General features: G+C 28.6%; 1 protein-coding gene across 1 annotated transcript in view; it reads left to right on the top strand.

The window, feature by feature from the left end:
• Positions 1-10,633, top strand: part of LOC140439761 (beta-galactosidase-1-like protein 3) — a 74,433-nt gene extending 63,800 nt beyond the window's left edge. The window contains exons 2-4 of the mRNA XM_072529903.1: positions 237-608; positions 7,534-7,884; positions 9,663-10,633. Coding sequence (XP_072386004.1) covers positions 237-608; positions 7,534-7,884; positions 9,663-10,615 — 1,676 coding nt within the window. The 3' untranslated portion in view covers positions 10,616-10,633. The remainder of the gene's footprint in view (positions 1-236; positions 609-7,533; positions 7,885-9,662) is intronic.
• The last annotated feature ends 11,126 nt before the right edge of the window (positions 10,634-21,759 follow it).

Raw genomic sequence — 21,759 nt, 5'->3', positions numbered from 1 at the left:
TTTTATTTCCTGACCGATTGCTGATACTATAAATCAGTATATATATATATATATATATATATATATATATATATATATATATATATATATATATATATATACATAAAAACTCGGAGCAATTAATTCTAGGCCTCGTATCTGTTTCGCTTATTTCGATGTAAGCTACATCTTGTGTAATAAAGTGCTTTTCCTTATAAGCAATAAATACTCTATTAAACAATATTGGCATATTTTAGGAGAATTTGATTTTGGAGACAGTGGTAATGACATGTCAGATTTTCTTCACCTTCAGGAGTTTCTCAAAACAGCTCAAGAAGAAGATCTGTTTACTATTATTCGATCTGGCCCATTTATTTGCGCTGAGTACGAATTTGGTGGACATCCCAGTTGGCTACTAAGACACGACGATATTGACATGAGAACTACTAACCCGACTTATGTGAATTTTGTGGCAAGATGGTTCAATATACTTTTACCGATATTGGCTGCTTTTCAATTTACCAGGGGAGGTCCAATTATTATGTTTCAAGTTGAAAACGAATATTCTATTTCTGGACGACACGACCTGCAGTATTTGTTAACATTGAAGGACTTGATGATTAAAAATGGTAAGCAAACTTGTCTTTTAATAAATTGGATCAATAGGCATAAACATGATTGATGAGTTTGATGTTCCTACTTTTTCCATACAGGAGCAGAGTACCAAATTATAATATTCCACATTTTAACGGTTATCTTTTTTAAGAATCTTAGAAAATTATAGAAGTTATATAAAAATATAAAAAAATCATAAAAACAATATACATTTGAATTAGTTACGGTATACATTTTATTAATTTATATTTTATGATCCAGGTTAGAAAATGGTGTATAATGTCTCTCCATCTTTTCTTCTCTCTGACACTATTTGTACAAATTTTAATTCAGTTTCTTAGATACTGGTCTATTTTATTTTCCATCTAATTCTTGGTCTTTCTGTTCATCTAGTATTTAACAATCTCATATCTTAAATTACTTTTATCATGTTATTGTCCATGTATCTCCAAATATGACTTATTATATTATTCTTTGCGCTCTAATACGTCTTGTAATTTTTGGCTTTTGGTATATATAGTGGTTTTGCTTTACTATCTGCAGAGAATATATTCCATCCATTTACTTTAGTTTTTTACCTCTAATGTTTCAATAAAACTTATTTGTGATTTCAAGACTGGTAGTAATAATTATATAAGAATAAAACACTGAAAACTTTGTTTTCAAACTTCCACAAAATTTATTATATTATTTTATCACTCCAGCTGTTTCGGCAGAGTGCCTTTCTGGAGTGCTTTTTCTTCACTTGAGAAAGCCACTCTGCCGAAATAGCTGTAGTGATAAAATATTGTTATAAATTTTGTGGAAGTGTGAAAACAAAGTTTTCAGTGTTTTATTGTTATATAAAATAAATTTTCGTCAAGTAACGGTCGAATCCATCACTTATAGTAATAATTGTTATAAGTAAAGTATTTTTTTCTTTAGTTTAACAAGATCTGAAGTTCTGGAATTCATCAGTATTAATTCTTCCCCAAACACCGTGTATTTTGTTTCTGCTACAAATTCTTAACATTTTGTGTTCTTGTATATTCATTTCTTTCTCTATTAATTTTGTTAAAGTTCAGGTCCCGCTGGCAAAAGTTGGTGTGTATTTTCCATATGCAGAGAAGCCTCCCTTAAAATTATATTTGTATAGTTTATCAGTATTATTACTGGTGTATTCAAGAATAAGTTCTTCCCTTAATTGAAAAGTAATATGAATATAGGATGTCCTTGTCGTAATGCTTTGTTTTCAATAATTTGAAATGTTTGCAAATTGTGCTAGCGGTATTTAATTATTCTGGCTTTTATACTATATATCACAGTATACCTAATGCCTAGGTAGGTATAGCTTTTTTAATTGTTTTTTTTTTCTTCATATGACGAATCACAGCTTACCAATGGTGTATCATATTCATATATACCATAAGTCAATTGGTCACAATATAATCGATGTATAAAAATAGAATGTTTAAAAAAAAAGTGTGTACCATTTCTAATTTTATTCAAATTTCTTTAATTAGTTCTATAATTTGTTCGTGTAACTGTTTTTCATGTTGCAGTATTTCACGACAAATTACATTTTCCCCTGGGTGTTTATCTTTTCTTGGTTTTTGGGCATTATGGCCTCGTAACTTTGTTTGGCTATATTTGTTTCTTCTTCCATTTCTTCTGTTTCGTTCTTAAAACTATTTTTTCACCTTTATTTTTGTGGTTGAACATCTATTTATATTTTCATCTTCTCCCTCTATAAATATTGGTTTTGTCTGATATTTCCTATTTTAGTCTTAAATTTCCCTTTAAAGTTTTTGTGAATTCCTATTTTTAAATCCATTTAAATATTAAGCATTCACTTGGATTTATTATTATTTTTAATCTTATCTCTATTATTAGCTTTAATATTGTTTTAAATTCTTCATTGACTTTTGAAGTTATACTTCTATACGCGCGCTCCACGTTGGAAATTTGTATGGGAGTGAATCTGTGAAATCATTACATGTAAGATAATGAGTAAGAGAGAGACAGAAGATATATTTTCTCTCTCTTCCTCTCTCGAATATAAAAATGTTCCTTTTGTATATATAATTTAATATTATATATGTTATATAAAAATATATATTTATTAATATTATTATTTATGTGATATGTTTTGTATTATTTATTAAATGTTCATAATTATATTATTCTTTTGTATTTCAAAATAATAATCTCAATAAATCACTGTATAATCCAGAACTGTCAATTTTGAAATACATTTGTGTCATGTCCTCGGTAGTGTAGTAGCCAGTATCCCCGCCTGTCACGCGGGAGACCGGGGTTCGATTCCCAGTCGGGGAGGACTTTTTTATTAATATTATTACATTATTGTCATTTTTAAATACTTATGGATATTGCATTTTAATTTGTATTGTATTATTATATATGGAATTATGTTGCACTGTATTGTAGTATATTTTTTTATGTATATTATTGTCATTTTTAAATACTTATGAATATTGCAGTTTAATTTGTATTGTATTATTATATTAATAACAAAATAAACAATGAATTTTACTGCAGAGTATGTGTAAAAAAATTTTGCATTCAACTTCTTTCATACATATATGAAAATCAAAATATACATTTTCATCAAAATATTGATTCAATCCTTCATTGTTAATAAGTTGTTATTAATTATGTTTCTCTTTCTGCTATGTCTTACCTATAGAATTACATATGTAATGATTGTGCAGATTGACTCCTAAATAAAATTGTAATGGCGAATGCGTGTATAGAAGTGTAACTTCCACCGGCAGTCCCACTGGACTGCCACACCCGTTTTTTTTATTCATTATCTTCCAAATATATTGACCATTTAAAATTACTGCTTTTATTTTTGCTCCCCTTTGATTTACTTTTTGATGGTCATTGTTTAATATAAGTTTTCCTCTGACTGTCATCTGTAGCTTTCTCCTACATCTCTGTTTTCTTTTAAACGTTCAAAGCCATACTTTTTCTGTTTGTGTTCATTCCTCTGTTATAGGGTATTCCACGAATATACGACTGTTTTGGATTACTTCGACAACGAATATTTTACTGTGCAAGTAGAAGTATGAAGGTAAATTGGTCTAATCATTATTCCAATAAAAAGGATCTACTAGTATGACATCTAAACTAAAATTATTTCAGTTAATAGATGTTCAGATAGACGCACAGTTTATTGTGAAATTTAATCCTAAAATAACAAAAATTTTTACATAAACGCTACTATAAATAAATATAATGACAGACATTTGGGTAATCTTTCCCTGAAATGTAAACACCAAAGAGGCGTGCCGCCGGGTTTCTTTGATATTACACTCTTTTATTACTTTATTAGGTACTACAACTGTAATAAAAAGAAATATACTATTTTTAATATAAATGAAAAGAAATTGGCAGAACGATGGTTCAGAAACCAGAAAAAGGATTTAATATTTTACTTTATTAGTTTTAAAAATTTGTTTGCTTTGAGGGGATGTACTCTTAAAAGTTCCGAAAGTAACGGGTATAATATACCGGCTATTGGTAGCTAAAGTAACAAGTCGTTACAGGTATTAAAAAGTAACGAAAATTTATATACAGTTTCATATATCGCCGACTGATTATGGCTGTGAATCTGATCGTTGATGATAGTTTTAGGAGATTAGGAGAATAAGAGAATAAGTAAGTTTTTTTGTTTTTTTTAATACTAATTGAATATTCGACTAAATAAATTACACTATTTGATCACTTAAGTATTGTTACACTTCGTTTAAATAACTCAGTTCAAAAACAAAATTGTTTACAATACTAAACTTAATGATAGTAATTATATACTTCAAAATCTGAATTACTGTTCTATAAACTATTAACTCTATATTTATATCATAACTTCATATTTAAATCTAAGGTTTATATTTGTCATAACAGTATTTTAAAAATGGGGAGAATTTACTTTTGTACAATTCAGCACATTGGACCATTTAAATCGATACCTTAAAGCGAATTTAAAACAGTCGTATATTCGTGGAATGGAGTATATTAAGTGGTCCACCGTATATTATTAGGCCATTTCAAATAAATAAATAAGAATAAAACTTACTCACAATCAATTTATTCTACAACCAACGACCGGTTTCGCATACTATAATAATTTGCTACGCCTTTTCAGGTCAACGGTACATGGTAAATTAAATGCTGAAAATATAATAACCAATATCAGGGTGCTATATGGTACAGAATATGCAGCAGTTATGCCAATAATATATGTGTGTGATTATTAAATATGACTTTAAAATTGATCAAATAAAACAAAATAAAACTTAAGTGAAAAAACAATTTAGTAAAATTAAAATTAAATAAATAAATATTACTTACATGCCGATACACGGATTGTTATTAAATGTTTGAGAAAACATACTTAAAAAAACTGTTATGGTAAACTGGTGACAGGTGATCATCGGCTTTACTGCAACTCTTAAAGAATTAAGGGAAAGTGGTTGAGGGGAAAAATATATTAACAACTAAACTAGGAATGTAGTTATTGTGTAAATTGTTTGTTAAAAATTAAGTGTGATGTGTTATATTATTTAAATTAATATTTATTCAAGAGGTATATATTACTGTTAAAAGATAGATGTTTTATTTTTAAAGATAGAATTTTGGTGTGCAATAAATCCAACTTGTAATTATTTCATTAAAGATAAACCAATTTTGGTCTGTATTTGAGCAGAAAAGAAATTATAGTGATGTCAATTAAATTAAAACCACTTAAGGACAAACAGAACACATTCAAAAGACAAAACAGATATTGACTTTAAAAGGGGGTATTGTGTAGCACTACACCACTTGTAATCAGGAGGAACTGGCAAACAGGAATAGTTTTTTAGTGTCTAATAAATTTTTGAGAAGTAAAATTGGCATAGTTGTTTTTCTTCTTCAAGTAGTTGTAGGTTAAAGTGTGACAGTTCATCTTTTTTTTTTAGTACTCTAAATAGGGTTAACCAACTATATGATGTGTGAAGTAAACCAAAAAGACTGATATAGTAATTGAATATTTAAATGAATATTGTAATCTAATTTTATAAATAATATTGGCATACTTTTTGTAAAGACTAAATGAATTTAATGTAACAATTAAAAAAAATTGTATCAGAAACTCAAAAGATCAGATTTACAAATTCAAACTTATAAGTCAGCATTTGGTAATGAAATAATAAGCAAAATAAATAATGGAAAAACAACAATTGTTTTTTTAATCTTTGTCTTGACTTAATCTATAAGAATCAAGAAGTTAAAAATGTGTGTAACGTGTAGGGAGCGCTGTAGGGTAATTTACAACGAAAAAGTCACCCCTATTTCAAAGCAATAAATAAGAAAAGAAAAATTGTTTGAGCAAATATTTTTATTCCTACACAAAAATATAATCGACCAAGAAGAAGAATCCGTTTAGAATTAGATCGTAAAAAACAAAAGTTCTGGCCCTACAATATTTATAAATATTTAAGAATTTTTATAATCGATTAAACGTATCTCAAAAAGGGATTGACCGATCGTATCTTACGAGTCTCGTTCGATTTATAATTAAAAGAGCTACAATATAATGCTTTTCGCACAAAAAAAGAATGTTTATAAAAGTTACTTTTTTTATGGCGAAAAATTGACATTTTTGTACTTTCAATTGTCAATTTTGCATAAACTGGGTCAAATTTAATGCAACATAGCTTATAATAAAAGTTTTTTATATGTACATACTTTCATAATATTTCACTCTTGTACTCTAAAATATTGAATTGATACAATAAAAATATAAATAATTGAAAAACTGCACCTGTTTTCTGCACCTTAAAAGTACTATTCAAAATTATAACCAACAGTTTGGAATTGCAATCAATTGGAGGTTACTTCAGTCATTGCTCTACATAACGCTCTGTGGGATCCAAAAATTCATTAATTAATGCACATTTCTTTTTTCTACAACTTGGGCAATTACAGTCGGTTAAAATTTAATTAATCAATTAATGTAGCAAAGAAAGTTTACTTAATTTACTAGACAATTTGGACTGGGATTAGTAAACCGAGTATTCAAGAGGTTGAACCGAACATAATCTTCTGTAGTTTCTATCATTTATCGATAGTCTCGATAAAATTTGGCAAATTAAAGCAATGTAATATCTTAAATACTAAAACGCTAAGCCCTTTTCTTGTCCACCACTGTACTCAAAAACCATATTAGATAATTAAAATATTTTTTCGGAATATTATTAGTATTACGTATGAGATTGTCAAGATATACTTTTGGTACAAAAATTCACTTCCGGTTTTGAGATGACCCGAAGTTAAAATTTACTTTAAGTTTTAGACCCCACAATGTATATATGGATCGAAAGGTCTCGTCGAGACGAATCTAAATATGTACTTCCGGTTGCGATTCGACACCGGAAGTGACCCGAAACGCGCATAAAACGTCAAGATAGAGCAAATCTGACACCGGATTCGTGATCAGCATGCAAAATTAACTGCTGGATGATAACATTGTAACAAAAAACATTGTTTTCGACGAAATATTTCGTGATATTTAATACACTTTTTACTTGCATTATTATTGATGAATGTTATGTATATTCTTGCTTATATTGTTTGTATTGATCTCTTAATTTTTCTCGCAAAATAAAAATTCCATTTAAAAAACTCGATGTCGAGTTGGTCCGCTAGTGTTATGTTATTTGTTTAAATTATAGTATACAAATATATTTATTTTAAGCGAAATTAATACTTAACTCACTAAAGAATACATTAGTGATCTTCTTATGTCAAGAAGTAAGAGTAGACTATGTAAATTTGCTGTGATACCAGGTGTATCAGTTGTATATTAGTTTAGTAGAGTACTAATCCAGTATAATAATCTTGCCAACATACTATTATATTTATTTAAGTATAAATATTATTTACTTCTTACAGGTATTGTGGAATTGTTGGTCACATCGGACAATCCACAGCATGGTACCTACGGGACGTTGCCAAACAATTTCCTAATGACTGGAAACTTTGATCAGGATATTAGGAAAAACTTAGATACACTTAAATCATACCAACCTAATCGTCCAGTGATGACGATGGAGTATTGGGGAGGATGGTTCGACTACTGGGGTGATTCTCACACTACTAACAAAAGTGTTGAAAATTTCAGATATAACTATGAGGAGATCTTAAAATATCCTTCTTCTGTTAACATTTATATGTTCCACGGCGGTACCAATTTTGCATTTTTGAATGGGGCTGAGAATTTAAAATTTGACGAATGGGAAACAGGTAAATTTTAAAGATAAGGGAAAATAATATTATAAAATTTATATCCACCGTTTCATAGTATAATTAATAGAAAAAAGTTATTTCTTGCTTGAAATACAGAACTCACATTTTTTGCTTTCTACTAAATGATATTCGATTTAATTTTTTTTATTTATTTTGCAACTGCTAATTGTGACATTAAAGAATACTGTATACAGAAGAATCATTTGCCTCAGGCGTGTTATTTTACTTCAAACTCGTTTGAGATAAATTATGTGATTTTGTATTGTGTTGTTTCTGCCGTGTATCTTTTATTAATTGGATGATATTTGTATTCTTAGTTTATTTCTCAGAGTGAACTATAGTTTCATTGCTTGGACTATTTGATATACTATTAATTTGTTAATAACAGATCTTCAAATTTTTTTAGTGAGATACCTCTAACAATTCTATGCCAGTTAAATACTTCTGGCATATATTTTTGAAGTAAAAATTTTTGCCAGTATCCTTGAGAAAAACATACCTATCTTAAGTAGGACAGAAAGATTGACTTGACGTCAGCAAAAAACCGGTTAAAATAATGTAAATTGTACACATTTGGCGCAGATCGTGTAACCCAATGATTATTTAATTAGAAAAATAAATTACCTATTTATTTAATTACCTCTTTCATATTTTATAGTTATTATTAAGAAACCCATAGATTTTTACTAAAACAAGATGTTTCGACCATAGTCTTTTCAATAACTCTTGAATGAACAATTTCGAACATATTAAGTCTTAATTCTGTTACATAGGATACTCTTTGGAAGGTAAAACCCTATTGAATTTGGAGTTAATATATATTCTTCTTCCCGTATTCTTGTGCCGCAACTTCCATTCTTTCTATCAATAAGTTAAACTGCGCTGCAATAAGTATTACTTTCTATATCAAATAGTATCCTTATGATATGCTCATATGCCGATTTTTTTTGCTTCCTGTATATATATTTATATATATATATATATACATATATATTTATAATATGTATATATACATATATATGTATATATATATATACATATATGTATATATATACATATATATATATATATATATATATATATATATATATAAATATATATATATAATATATATATATATATATATATATATATATATATATATATATATATATATATCAATATCAATCCATTTTACCAACATGTCCTACTTAAGCTTTTTCCACTAGGTCTTCTTTCTTGACCTTCTTTTTCTAACATACTCATTCTTAATTTTGCCTTTATTTGTTGTCTCTCTACTTATCCATCTTAGTGTTGTTATTCTCTCCACACGCACTCATTATTCCTTTTTCTTTCTAGCTATTTAACATTGAGTTACGTATATCATAGCAGGTATTATGGGGTTTTATAGAATTTTCCTTTTAGTAGCATGGGAATCTTTCTATCACTCTAACTCTACATAGTGCATAAATCTCCATCTATTTCCTGATTACTCTATAATACCGATCTTAGGCACCTAAAGCTACTACTGTTCTAAATCTCTTTCAGTATTTCCTACTAATACTATATGATCAGGATATATTAAGCACCCGTAAGCCAACCTAGTGCTGTACCTCTTAAAGTTTCCCACATACCCTAGGAATATCATTTGATCCAAATTAAGGTAGTTTAGCAATGTTCGCGTATTATTACGTACTTTTGTAAAAATACAAGTATATTTTATAAATATATATATATATATATATATATATATGTATATATATATATATATATATATATATATTTTTTAATTTTAGATTACCATTCAATCGTATCCAGTTACGAATATGTTTCTCCCCTGGATGAATCTGGCGACTACACAGAAAAATATTGGGCAGCGAAACAGTTGCTAGAACAGTATAATCGTATTAAAACTGCTCTTCCTGCCGTACCAGCTGCGCCCAAGAAATCAGCGTATGCAAGTGTAAAAATAGAACAAGAAATGTTTTTATATGACATGCTTCAGTCGATTACTCCTACTTATTCAAAAAACGTCATTCCCATGGAAAAACTTGATATCAACAACGGTAATGGTCAAAGTTATGGGTACATAGTATATCGTAAAACGAATTTAAATATACCGGCAAACGCAGTCCTTAAAATAGAAGGTAGAATTTGTGACACAGCAATGGTACTAGTGAACGGGATACTGGTATCCCCTTGGTTGCAAAAATCTGCAGATTTAAATGGCTTTGGAACATCTAGGATACTAGATTCTACTATTACTCTCACATCTAAAGGTTTAACAGGCGCTACTTTAGATATAGTTGTGGAAAATTGGGGCAGAGTTAACGTTGGTGTGTATAGACAGTTTAAAGGTATTTGGCAAGGTAATGGAATTAAACTTAATAATAACTACATATACGACTGGACTATCTATCCTTTAGAATTTAAAAGTTCTTGGACGAACAATTTATCAAACTGGAAAAATGTACTAACAAACTCCATAGGTCCTGCTATGTACAGGGGTACTTTAACAATTAATGGTACTCCAGAAGACACTTTTGTGTACATGGAAAACTGGAAGAAAGGCATTGTAATCATAAACGGCTTCGTACTTGGGAGATATGCAAGAATGGGCCCCGTACAGACATTATATTTACCAGCTCCTTTTTTAAAATCAGGGATCAATAGCATTATAATTTTTGAACATTTTAAACCCTACGCAACAGTAGATTTTAAGACAAGTCACGTATATAATAGGTATTAAATAAACAACTTTAATTTATTGACTTTTTTTGAGAGAACAACAACAAATCTGGTAGATATAGTTTACGAATATCCAATAGTACCCACTCTTTGTGTTTAAAATATTTCAACTATCATTGTCACGTTACTATAGAAACTACATAAGAAATGAAATATATTTGGCAATCAACCTTCCAAGTTTGGATTAGCCAGTTTAATTTAATTTCCTAGCATTTTCATATTATCCTGAGAGTTGTATGTCGCCGGATGTAGATAGACACTCTTACATACAGTGATGAGTGCCTTAAGAACCGGCAACATAACGCAAAAGATAGAAAACATAATACGTTGTGAAATAAAAAGAGATGAAAATAGTAGAGGTGGGAAATTATCGATAGAAACCTCTAATTTACATTACATTACATTAGCACTATCGATAGTTTCCCACCTTTAGACGTTAGCTTATTAGCTAGTTGACTTCAGTCATAATATTATAAGTATGACGTCGAACATTAACATTTTTTAAATTTCGTATTAAGTAAAAACTGATTGAAGGCAATAAAGCAAATGTAAGTAAACAGTTTAATTAGTAGTAATTTGATAAATACATAATAACAAGCTATGATAATTCTGTATTGAGAAGAGTGTATGCGACGTCTCAAATCACAGTTTATTATTGATCAATACTTTAATTTTGGATAAAAACATACTCGTACTTGAACTGTTTTTACTTACATTACGTGATACGTATTACTATGACTGAAGTCAATCAGCTCATAAGCTAACGTCTAAAGGTGGGAAACTTTCGATAGATCTAATGTAATGTAAAGTAAATTATAGGTTTATATCGATAATTTCTCACCTCTACTACTTGCATCTCTTTTTATTTCACAACGTATTATGTTTTCTATCTTTTGCGTTATTTTGCCGGTTCTTAAGGCACTCATCCCTGTATATTTACAATCAGAGTGTAATATCGGGTAAAGAGACAATTTGGGTCAGTAAAAATGTTTGATAATAATTGTAAATATTATATTTAGCCCAGTCTGGTTATACAAAAATCATCGATGTCACCGCAAAATGTTTCGCAGATATCTGAAGCTTTTAAGACATAGGTGGGGGTTACTAGATGACGAATAGATAAAAAGATACTCCTATTTTTACCTTGCGTTTTTTTTAAACAATAATGTATGGTCAGAATTTGATTTTTTATCTATAAGTTTTTTCCCTTATAATTTAAATAAACAATATTTATACCATTTTTTTATATCAAGAATATCTTAATTTTCCGGTTTTTTCAATTAAAATTGATAAATAATTTACGGAGATATTTGCAAAAAAAGGCAGTTTTTTTGCACTAATTTATAAATTTAATTAATTTTTTTATTAACAAAAAAAAAATGTTATTAATACATTTCAACATTGAGGAATTACCGTCCTTTAAATTTGTGCGTGAGTAATTCAATTTGTTTATCGCTGGGACTAATTATTTAAACCATTGAACTTGCCCTATGAATGATGCTAGACTCATTTAACAAATTGCATAGGATTCTTTAAGACTTATACTATCTCAGAAGTTAAATGAATATTGAGTTTTCATCGAAATTATTTACAAAATAAACGTTTGAAAAAGGGGTATGTTTTGTACTTATAAACAATTGTAATAACTTCTATATTTTTCAAGCTACAGACTTGTACGTACAACCATTGAATAGCTGGTAAAAAAACTCACATTTAACAAAAAAAGTAAACCTACTATGAACAATAGGAACGAAGTTAGCGACATTTTTTTTTGTTAATTATATCTCCATTGTTTATAAACATTAAGAAGTAAAATTTGCACAAATTTTGAATGAAAATCTAAACTTGATATTGAATTTTATAGCTATAAAATTCATCCAATTTTTCGAAACTTAAAACCTTTCGAAACGAAGTTACTTTCGAAAGATCGACATAGGAAAGTGGAGGGGAAACTGTTTTAGCTCCTCGTTGCAAAATTTAATATTATGGTTACGGATTTATCATTCAAAAGCTTCAACAGTTCTGTAGGAATTTCATCAGGTCCATTTGCTTTTCCATTTTTAGCGTTTCTTATTGCGTATTCTACTTCTTCTTTCAATATGTCTGGCCCAGTTGCATTGATTATCTGAGTTAAGTTGTTTCTATCATCTTCAAATAATTTATTCAGGTATTCTGTCCTTTTTTTATTTTATTCTCTAGATCTACAATAAGATTTCCATCTTTGTCTTTAAGTTTACCTATTTGGCATTTCTTTATGCTTCCTGTTATCTCTTTAACTTTTTTGTGCATATTGAACGCATCGTACTTTTTCTCATAGGTTTCCATTTCTTCACATTGTTCTTTAATCCACTTCTCTTTGGCTTCTTTTATTCTCGTTTTTATGTGTTTATTTCTTTCTTTGTATTTGTCTGGGTAATTCTTCATCTTTCTTCTTTGTTCTATCAAGTCTAGTATATCTTGTGTCATCCAGCCCTTATTCTTTGTTGTTGTTTTTGTAAGATGTTTCTTTTCTGCTGTTTGTATAGCTGTATTTATGTACTTTAATTTTTGTTTAACGTTGTTTGTATCGTTAATTTGTTGCTGCACTGAACGGAGGTTTTCATTTATTTCTTCTCCTGTTTCTTGTCGTATATTTTTGTTTCTAAGTTTATTTAAATCTAGTGCCTTTCTGTGTGGTCTTCTAATCTTTTTTGGTCTCGCCTCTACCGGGTTATGATCTGAGCCTATATCAGCTCCTGGGTACGTCTTAGTACATTTAACAGCATTATGATACCTCCTTGCTATCATAATGTAGTCTATTTGATTTCTCACTATTTTTTCTTTGGTATGTTGTGGAGATGTCCATGTATATAACCGCCGAGGAGATAATTTGAAAAAGGTATTTGTTATTACGAAGTCTTCACTTTGGCAAAATTGAATCAATCGATCTCCTCTGTCATTTCTGTTTCCAAGCCCATATTTTCCTACTTGTTCTCCTACATTACCTTTACCCACCTTGACATTAAGATCGCCCATTAATATGTTAATGTATGGAAAGACTGACTTAATAAGTGAAGACAAACAACCTGCAACAAAAAGGTTCAGACCTGACAGTGAAGTCGAATAAATGAACCAAATTTTAACTTTTAAAGCAATGTATGTAAAGAAAATAAAAAAAGTAAAGTTCAATAAACATTGCAAAATTTAATAAGGCAAGTGATGAAAAAATCGACTTATTTTATCGAAGCAGTAAGGCAGATTAGATTAATATTGTATATCATATTTGTAAGAAAAATATAATAAAAATCAATATTGTTAATTATAATATAATTATAATATAATATAATGTGTAAAAAATTACCTGCAATTTAATTTATAAAATATATAAGTATTATTACATCATTGATATAAAATGAAAAAACATGTTGATTTTCCTGGATTTTCCGAGATTTATGGGGGGTGAAAATTATGTCATCATTATTAATACTGCGACAGACTATTCGAGCAAATTAAAAAAAAGTAAGTATTTAGGGTGAATTTCAAATGGACTCAATTTTTCCGAGTTTTCCCATATTTTCCGGCCAGTGAAATCTATGTAGTTATTTATATAGAGCCCAGAATAAAAAAAAAGAGGCTTGCAGCTGCAAAGGAAGCCGAGATAATGTAAATTTTTCCTACGTGTTGCAATTTGAAGATCCGATGCCGAAAAAAAAAATGGAGCTGAAACAGATATCCTCTCCACTTTCCTATGTCGATCTGAAAGTACCGTCGTTTCGAAAAATTACATAAATTTTATAGCTATAAGTTTTAATATAAAGTTTAGATTTTCATTTAAAATTTGTGCAAATTTTACTTCTTAATGTTTATAAACAATGGAGATATGATTTTTTTAAAAATAGTCACTAACTTCGTTCCTATTGGTCATAGAAGGTTTTTTATTTTTTAATGTGAGCTTTTTTACCAGCTATCCAATGGTTGTACGTACAAGTCTGTAGCTTGAAAAATATAGAAGTTATTACAATTGTTTATAAGTAAAAAACATACCCCTTTTTCAAACGTTTATTTTGTAAATAATTTCGAAGAAAACTCAATATACATTTAACTTCTGAGATAGTCTAAGTCTTAAAGAATCCTATGAAATTTGCTGAATGTGTCTAGCATCATGCATAGGGCAAGCCCAATAGTTTAAATAACTAGCCTCAGGGATAAACAAATTAAATAACTTATAAAATATTTGACTGATCGGGGGCAAATTTCGCACAAATCTAAAAGATGGTAATTCCTTGATGTTTAAATGTATTAATACCATTTTATTTAGTTAATAAAAAAATTAAAATATACAGGAAAAAATTTATAGACAAAAAATCAAATTGTGACCATAAATTATTGCTTAAAAAAACTCAAGGTAAAACTAGGAGTATCTTTTCATCTATTCATCATCTAGTATCCCCCACCTATGTCTTAAAAGCTTCAGATATCTGCGAAACATTTTTCCATCTTTTTTTTTTAACCAGACTGGGCTAATTGTCCATAATTATTTCAATGCATGATATAAATCAATGGATCGGCAAAATTGTAAAATTCGGTTTGTAATTCAATGTTATATAAACAGAAACCGTTTGCTTAGGTTAGTTTAATGTTACTATAAAATAAAAATATTACGAAGAAATCAAGTGTTAATTCCTATTTCCGATATTGGGTGAGTAATTATCTCAATGTGAATCTAACAAAGAAAGTGCCCGAGAAAAGTACCTACAATGGACAGAGACCAACTTGTGACAATGTGAGTAAATTTTGAGTGTTGTACGGTTTAGTTCGTAATTTAAATTAGTAAAGTAATTTAAATTTTGTTGTTGATAAATTAACTTTGGAGTATCTTAACTTTATTTATCACATCCGTATAATTAAGATATTATTCATACGGGCATTCGCCGTATGTACAAATATCTACTAATTCAAAAATTTTTCTTCTGCAAAAACCTGAAGATTTAGAATATAATTTTATGAATGGTAAAAAGGTGCCAATGTGAGTCCATAATAATAGTGTATAGAATTCTCACAATATTAGGTAGTTTTTATTGTACTAAATTGTAGGTTATTGGTTGTAAGGCTTACAATATCTGTCCCATCATCAGGGCACAGTGCAAAGGTCTTAGTTTTAATAAAATCCAAAAGCTAAAAATAACACCAAACAAACAATGAATACACAATACAAACAAAAGTTATAATCTATTTCTAATGAGTGTAGAGTAATAAAATCTCATGAAGTATTCAAAAGCGCTACAGGGTAATCCGTCAATAATCCGTCAATAAATTCCGTCCGCATTGCAAAATTCTGTCGTTTCATAAAGAGCAGGTAGGTATCACCCTGTTTTAAGGGATTAGTCCATTGTTATCGACAGATAAACACTGAGCCAGAGGCGCGCTAGTGGGTTATTTGACAAAAGAATATGCATTTTTAAAAATCATATTAAAGGAACTAAAAATGTAATACAGCAGAACAGTGTTATTAAAAAAATATAAAATGTAACAATAAAATATATACGAACCGAAATCGGGAAATACTCACAAACACACACGAATGAACTTTACATATTGAAACACTTGTGGGGAGTTTAAATCAATTTATTCACAAAAACTACAAAAACTTTACTGGATACGTTATTACAATTCTACATCACTATAGTCTTCATCCGAAGAACTGTCATCATCCCCTGGTGTTATAATTATAGGGTCAACCACCTGATCGACCAAGTTGTCCAGTTCCCACATTTTATCTTCCTCTTTTAAAACATGCTGGATTGCTTTTTGCCAGTTTTCTGATGTGATTTCCATAATGGCTTGATCAAACAATACCTTGACATCTTTCATTTTAAATGTGGTATTGTGCCTTGCAACATATCCTTTAACTTGTGCCCATATAAGTTCTATTGGATTTAATTCGCAATGATATGGCGGTAGGCGTAGCACAGTTACTTTATACTTTTCTGCTACATCTTCTACGGCATATTTTATGAAGCGAGATTTATGTTGTTTTACTACGGCTATCGAAAAATTAAATAAAATTGGTTATAACAAAATATCCAAAATATGATATTTTGAGGTACATCAATTTTTGACGACGAAGTTGACATCCGTCCATTTGCCTACGCCCATGACGACACCGAAATTCAGGCAAATTTTATGACACTTCATGATTTATTACTCTACACTCATTTGAAACCAATTATAAAGTCAAAACTAAAGTAAATCAAAATTATGCCAAGAACTACAACAACCTTAATTCAGTAAGAAAATTGATATTTTATATATATATATATATATATATATATATATATATATATATATATATATATATATATAGTTTGAGTTTAGTTCTTGAACCTTAATATATATTTTTTTAGTGGATTTTCTTGGGCTTAGGTTCATAAAAAAATTTTGATTTGATACTAAGACATTTTCAAATATTTTTTCGACGTTTCGGCAGGAAATCCATGTCTTTTTCAAGAAGTAATATTGACTAAAAAAACATTTTATGACAGACATAATACGGTTTAAAAGTTAAACTTTTGACTTTAGAACGTTCTTTTATGTTTGAAGAATTATTACTTTATTTTCGAAAGTACGACATTGTTTTTTTAATAAGATTTTGATGTTTTACTATAAACACATCTAATAAAAACTGAAATAAATGTCTAGTGATTTAAAGCAAAACGATATAATATCTGCATAATTTCAAATTTTTAAAAAAGTTAAACCTTCTTGTGGGATTTGAACCCTGAGCGCCTGCATGAGAACATAGTGACTTGAACTCTGATCCATCAAACTTTTATATTTCTTCAGTGACAGTTTGGGTTATTTTTTTGCTGCTAATGAAGGCTTATTTGAACATATTGTAAATACGTTTATTTTCAATATTTTTTATTATTTACCATCTCTGCATAATTTCAAATTATTAAAAAAAAAAAAATATTAATTAAATTATTTTATTCACATTTTTGCTTTATTGTGGTCAATCAGTTTTTACTTTATGTGAAATTAAAAAATTGAAATACGTCACACATATGTTACACATAATAATTATGACCGAGGTGATTTAGCTCGAAGCTAACGTCTAAAGGTGTGAGACTATCGATTTATAATGCTAATTATAGGTTTCTACCGATTATTTCCCACCTCTACTACTTTTATCTCTTTTTATTTCACAACGTGTTATATTTTCTATCTTTTGCGTTATTTTGCCGGTTCTTAAGGCACTTATCACTGTATATACATATATATATATATATATATATATATATATATATATATATATATATATATATATATATATATATATATATATATACCTCAGCTGCATCTAAGATGATGTCAGAGAAAGCTTGTCTGTATCAGCATTGTTAGATATTTTATAGTTTTTTAGATGTTTTTCTATGATATTTTCAAAGAATGTTCAATTTACTTTATTGGTTTTTTAAGTGCACTCTAATCTGCCCTATGTCAACAAATGCAGAGAAGTTATTATCCACTATCGTTAAGTTCAAGGGTGTTGATTCCCTGTTTGTTTATTGAATCTTGTAGGGCGTCCATTATTCAATAAGTTATATGTGATAAGATATATTGATATATTAATGCTTCAATAATAAGTCCTCTTTTTTTCATCATATCTAGACCACCAAATACTGTTGTAAGCAGTCAAATTACCTGTTAAAACACGTGGAGAAGGTATTTGTCTAACGAGGTTAAAAGATTCTGTTTATCAATATGTTATCCTGGGGGTAAGTAAATAGTACAAATATTTATTTTTGTTTTTCCTTCTAGAGAAATGGCTACAGCTTCTAAATAGGTTTGCAGGAGTAGTTTAGTTGCGTTTAAATTACCAGTTACAAGAATTGTCACACCGTCGCTTGCTATTTTTTGGTTTCCTCTTACTTCCTAAAAAACTTTGGTACTTAGTTATGTACACAAGATTCTTGGTTGTCGTTAAAATTAGTTTCTTGACGACAAATGATATCTGGTGAACACTCTGACTGTAGAATTTTTAGAACTTTTGAATAAGATTTAGTAGTGTTGGAATGTTGTTGAGAACTATTTACATTGGAAGTTCACATTGGAGTTGATCGGTCTGTTATTTATAAAATAAGCTAGATAACGATAAGAGTTAAAACCAGTTTTGACGTGACAACGTCTTAAATTAGGTTGTGGCTCGGAGTCACTCATGAAAAAGTGTAACGCCCGCTCACGTCTGTTACGATGAGTCACCGAACGAGAGAGAGGCCCGCCGGACCGGCGAATGCCTTGCGTCTCTCTCCCACTCAAACATGATCGGTCCGCTGGTGCGATACTATTTCTCCTATCATCGTTCTATCCTCAACAAAATCACTCAAATAGAAATTAGTTAAGTTTAAGTTTACATGTACAATGTTTTAGTAAACAAAATATATTATTTCTATAGTTAAAATTTGTGCAATTCTTATTTTCATTCAATTCCTTGTTCCTATTGTGCAATTTAATAATATTCATATCAATAAATATTCTACCGAGAAAAAGACGTTGTCACGTATTCATTAATCATTGTTTCATATACAATCTTATCCTAAATCTAATACCAGTATTGATCTCTAATAAATAGTATTTTTTTTTTGGTAATTTGTTTCTAGCTTTTTTTCTATTAGATGCTTTTTTAGTTATAATATATATATATATATATATATATATATATATATATATATATATATATATATATATATATATATATTGTTATGATGTGTTTTTTGTTTGAATGATGAGCAATGAGTATTTTTAATAATATAGGGTTTTTATCGCGGTTCTCAAAGAATTAGTTTGTAAGTACTTTTTTAAATTATCTTTATTGTAACTATTATGAAACACACATATATATATCTAACCTAGCCAATGTAAATTTAAAATAAACTATCTTTAAATTGATATTCTTACAAAACTAATTAAATTCTATAGACAATCTAAAATTTTAAACAAACTATCTTCAAAATTGAAATTGTTATGACACTAACTAAATTATATTAACAAAATTTTGTACCTTTCTTTCACTGAATGCCTAAATGAACTGTTTTCCACTATATATATTCTAGTCACCACTGAAAGTCTTCGTACTTCGGTTATCCTTGTTTTTGTGAAATTTCTTTTTCCAATTATCAGCTTCTACCAATTTAAGATATAGTTTTCTTCACCAGCATGTATACACCACCAACCAAACCAGCAAACAGCATTTATATTTATTCTTCTTTTCAATATACCAATATCCAATTATTATAAGTTGATTTATACTAATCTCCAACCATAATATAATTTAATTTCTTCCAATATACTTTTATAATCTTCAATAATTATTTGTGTATAATTATAAATGTGCATTAATTATATGCATAATTTTTAATCTTCATTTAACTCACTATATTAAACAATTCGACTATTTGTACCTAATTCACTGACTGTAACTAACTTTCATAATAAACTGCTTGACTTCTGACTAAAAAACTTAAAAACTGCCATCTTGAATCCAAATCACGGGTATTTATATCTTTTGGACATTCTAGAACCATCTCGTAAGAGATCATGTTCCAATTTGTTCTATTTCATACTTGTATGAATTTTCTGGAACAAACCATTTCGCAAACATGGCCATCTCCGGAGATCCAGAGAATTCCATTCTTTTCTATTAATAATTTTGTTTACATTTAGGCTTTTCAGATCAGAATATATAATTAAATTAGTAACTTAACATTCTAATTTAATAAAATACACATTTCAAACAATATATTATTATAACCCACTTTATATTCGTAAATATTTTTAAACGTCACTTCAGAGTATAAATATCTGTCAATCTCCGAGAGTATTTTTGGTTGCCTAAGCACATGGCTCACTTATATATATTTACAATATTAAAATACAACTTTTTACAATTATTATGCTAATTTATTAAAAATGCCCTCACATAAATATATTTTTATTAAATTCTCTAGTATATAACTTATTTAAAACAACCAAATATCTAATATTATGTAGTATATAACTTATAAATTATTTTCTATAAACCCTAATCGTATCAATACCCCAAAATAATATTTAAAATAAATAATTTACTTATTATTTTTTTAAATATTAATTTTCTCATACTTTATTAAATTTAATAAATTCAATAATTCAATTTTTTTTTATTATTTAAAATGTGTTAAATACATCCCTGTTCGCTGTCTATGTCAAAACAGAGAACAACGGATCACAGTTCGGCTATTCTATGGTCAAACTGTCATGTCAAATGGAGAATGGATTTTATCAGAGAATAAAATATAACCTTAATTAAATATATAATAGATATTGTGTTCTGTTTATTTATAGACAAAATCTAGGAATTATTTCCATTCAACAGGCTTTTATCCATATGAATTGGTAAGTTTTACACTTTTTATAAAGACATTTACACAATCAATTCTGTATCTAACCCCAAATTATGATTTTTAGGGTACCAAACAATTTCCATATGTACAAAATTCAACAAGTATTATGTCAAATTGATTCAAAATAATGAAATCTACCATCTATTTAACAAATCAAGTCTATTGAATAAAATGGATATATCAGTAAGTTATTAGTGTTATTATATTTGTGTTAAAGGTATAGAAATCATTATTCAATCTCTTCATGATATTGAAAAATGTCGTTGATATGAAATATGCCTCTTAGTCTGTTCTCTGCATCTATTAACACATAACTATTTAGTCCATTCTGATTTTCAATTGTATATGGACCTTCAAACATTGGTTGTAATTTCTTACAACGGTTTTCTTTAACATTACTTTTTCTAAGTGAACGAATTAACACTAGGTCTCCTTTTTGAAATGTGATTGGTTTTTTTATATTTCGATTTTGTCTTCTGATATATTTTTCAGCTTTCCTCCTAATTCGGTTATTCACTTTCTGCATTACTTGTTCTAACATATCCTGATTATATTCACTAATCCACTTTCTGTTTCCTATATGGCCAAACATTAAATATTCTGGTACTTCCTCTGTATTCAAATTATGTGTATTATTCAAAAAATATTCTACTTGTGGTATATGTTGCTGCCAAGTTTCATGTTGGTTTTGGCACAGTATCCTTAAATATTTTATAACTTCTTT

The sequence above is a fragment of the Diabrotica undecimpunctata genome, chromosome 4 (assembly GCF_040954645.1).
Source record: "Diabrotica undecimpunctata isolate CICGRU chromosome 4, icDiaUnde3, whole genome shotgun sequence".
Taxonomy (NCBI): domain Eukaryota; kingdom Metazoa; phylum Arthropoda; class Insecta; order Coleoptera; family Chrysomelidae; genus Diabrotica; species Diabrotica undecimpunctata.
The sequence above is the reverse complement of the archived record's forward strand: the minus strand, read 5'-3'. Positions and strand labels throughout refer to the sequence as shown.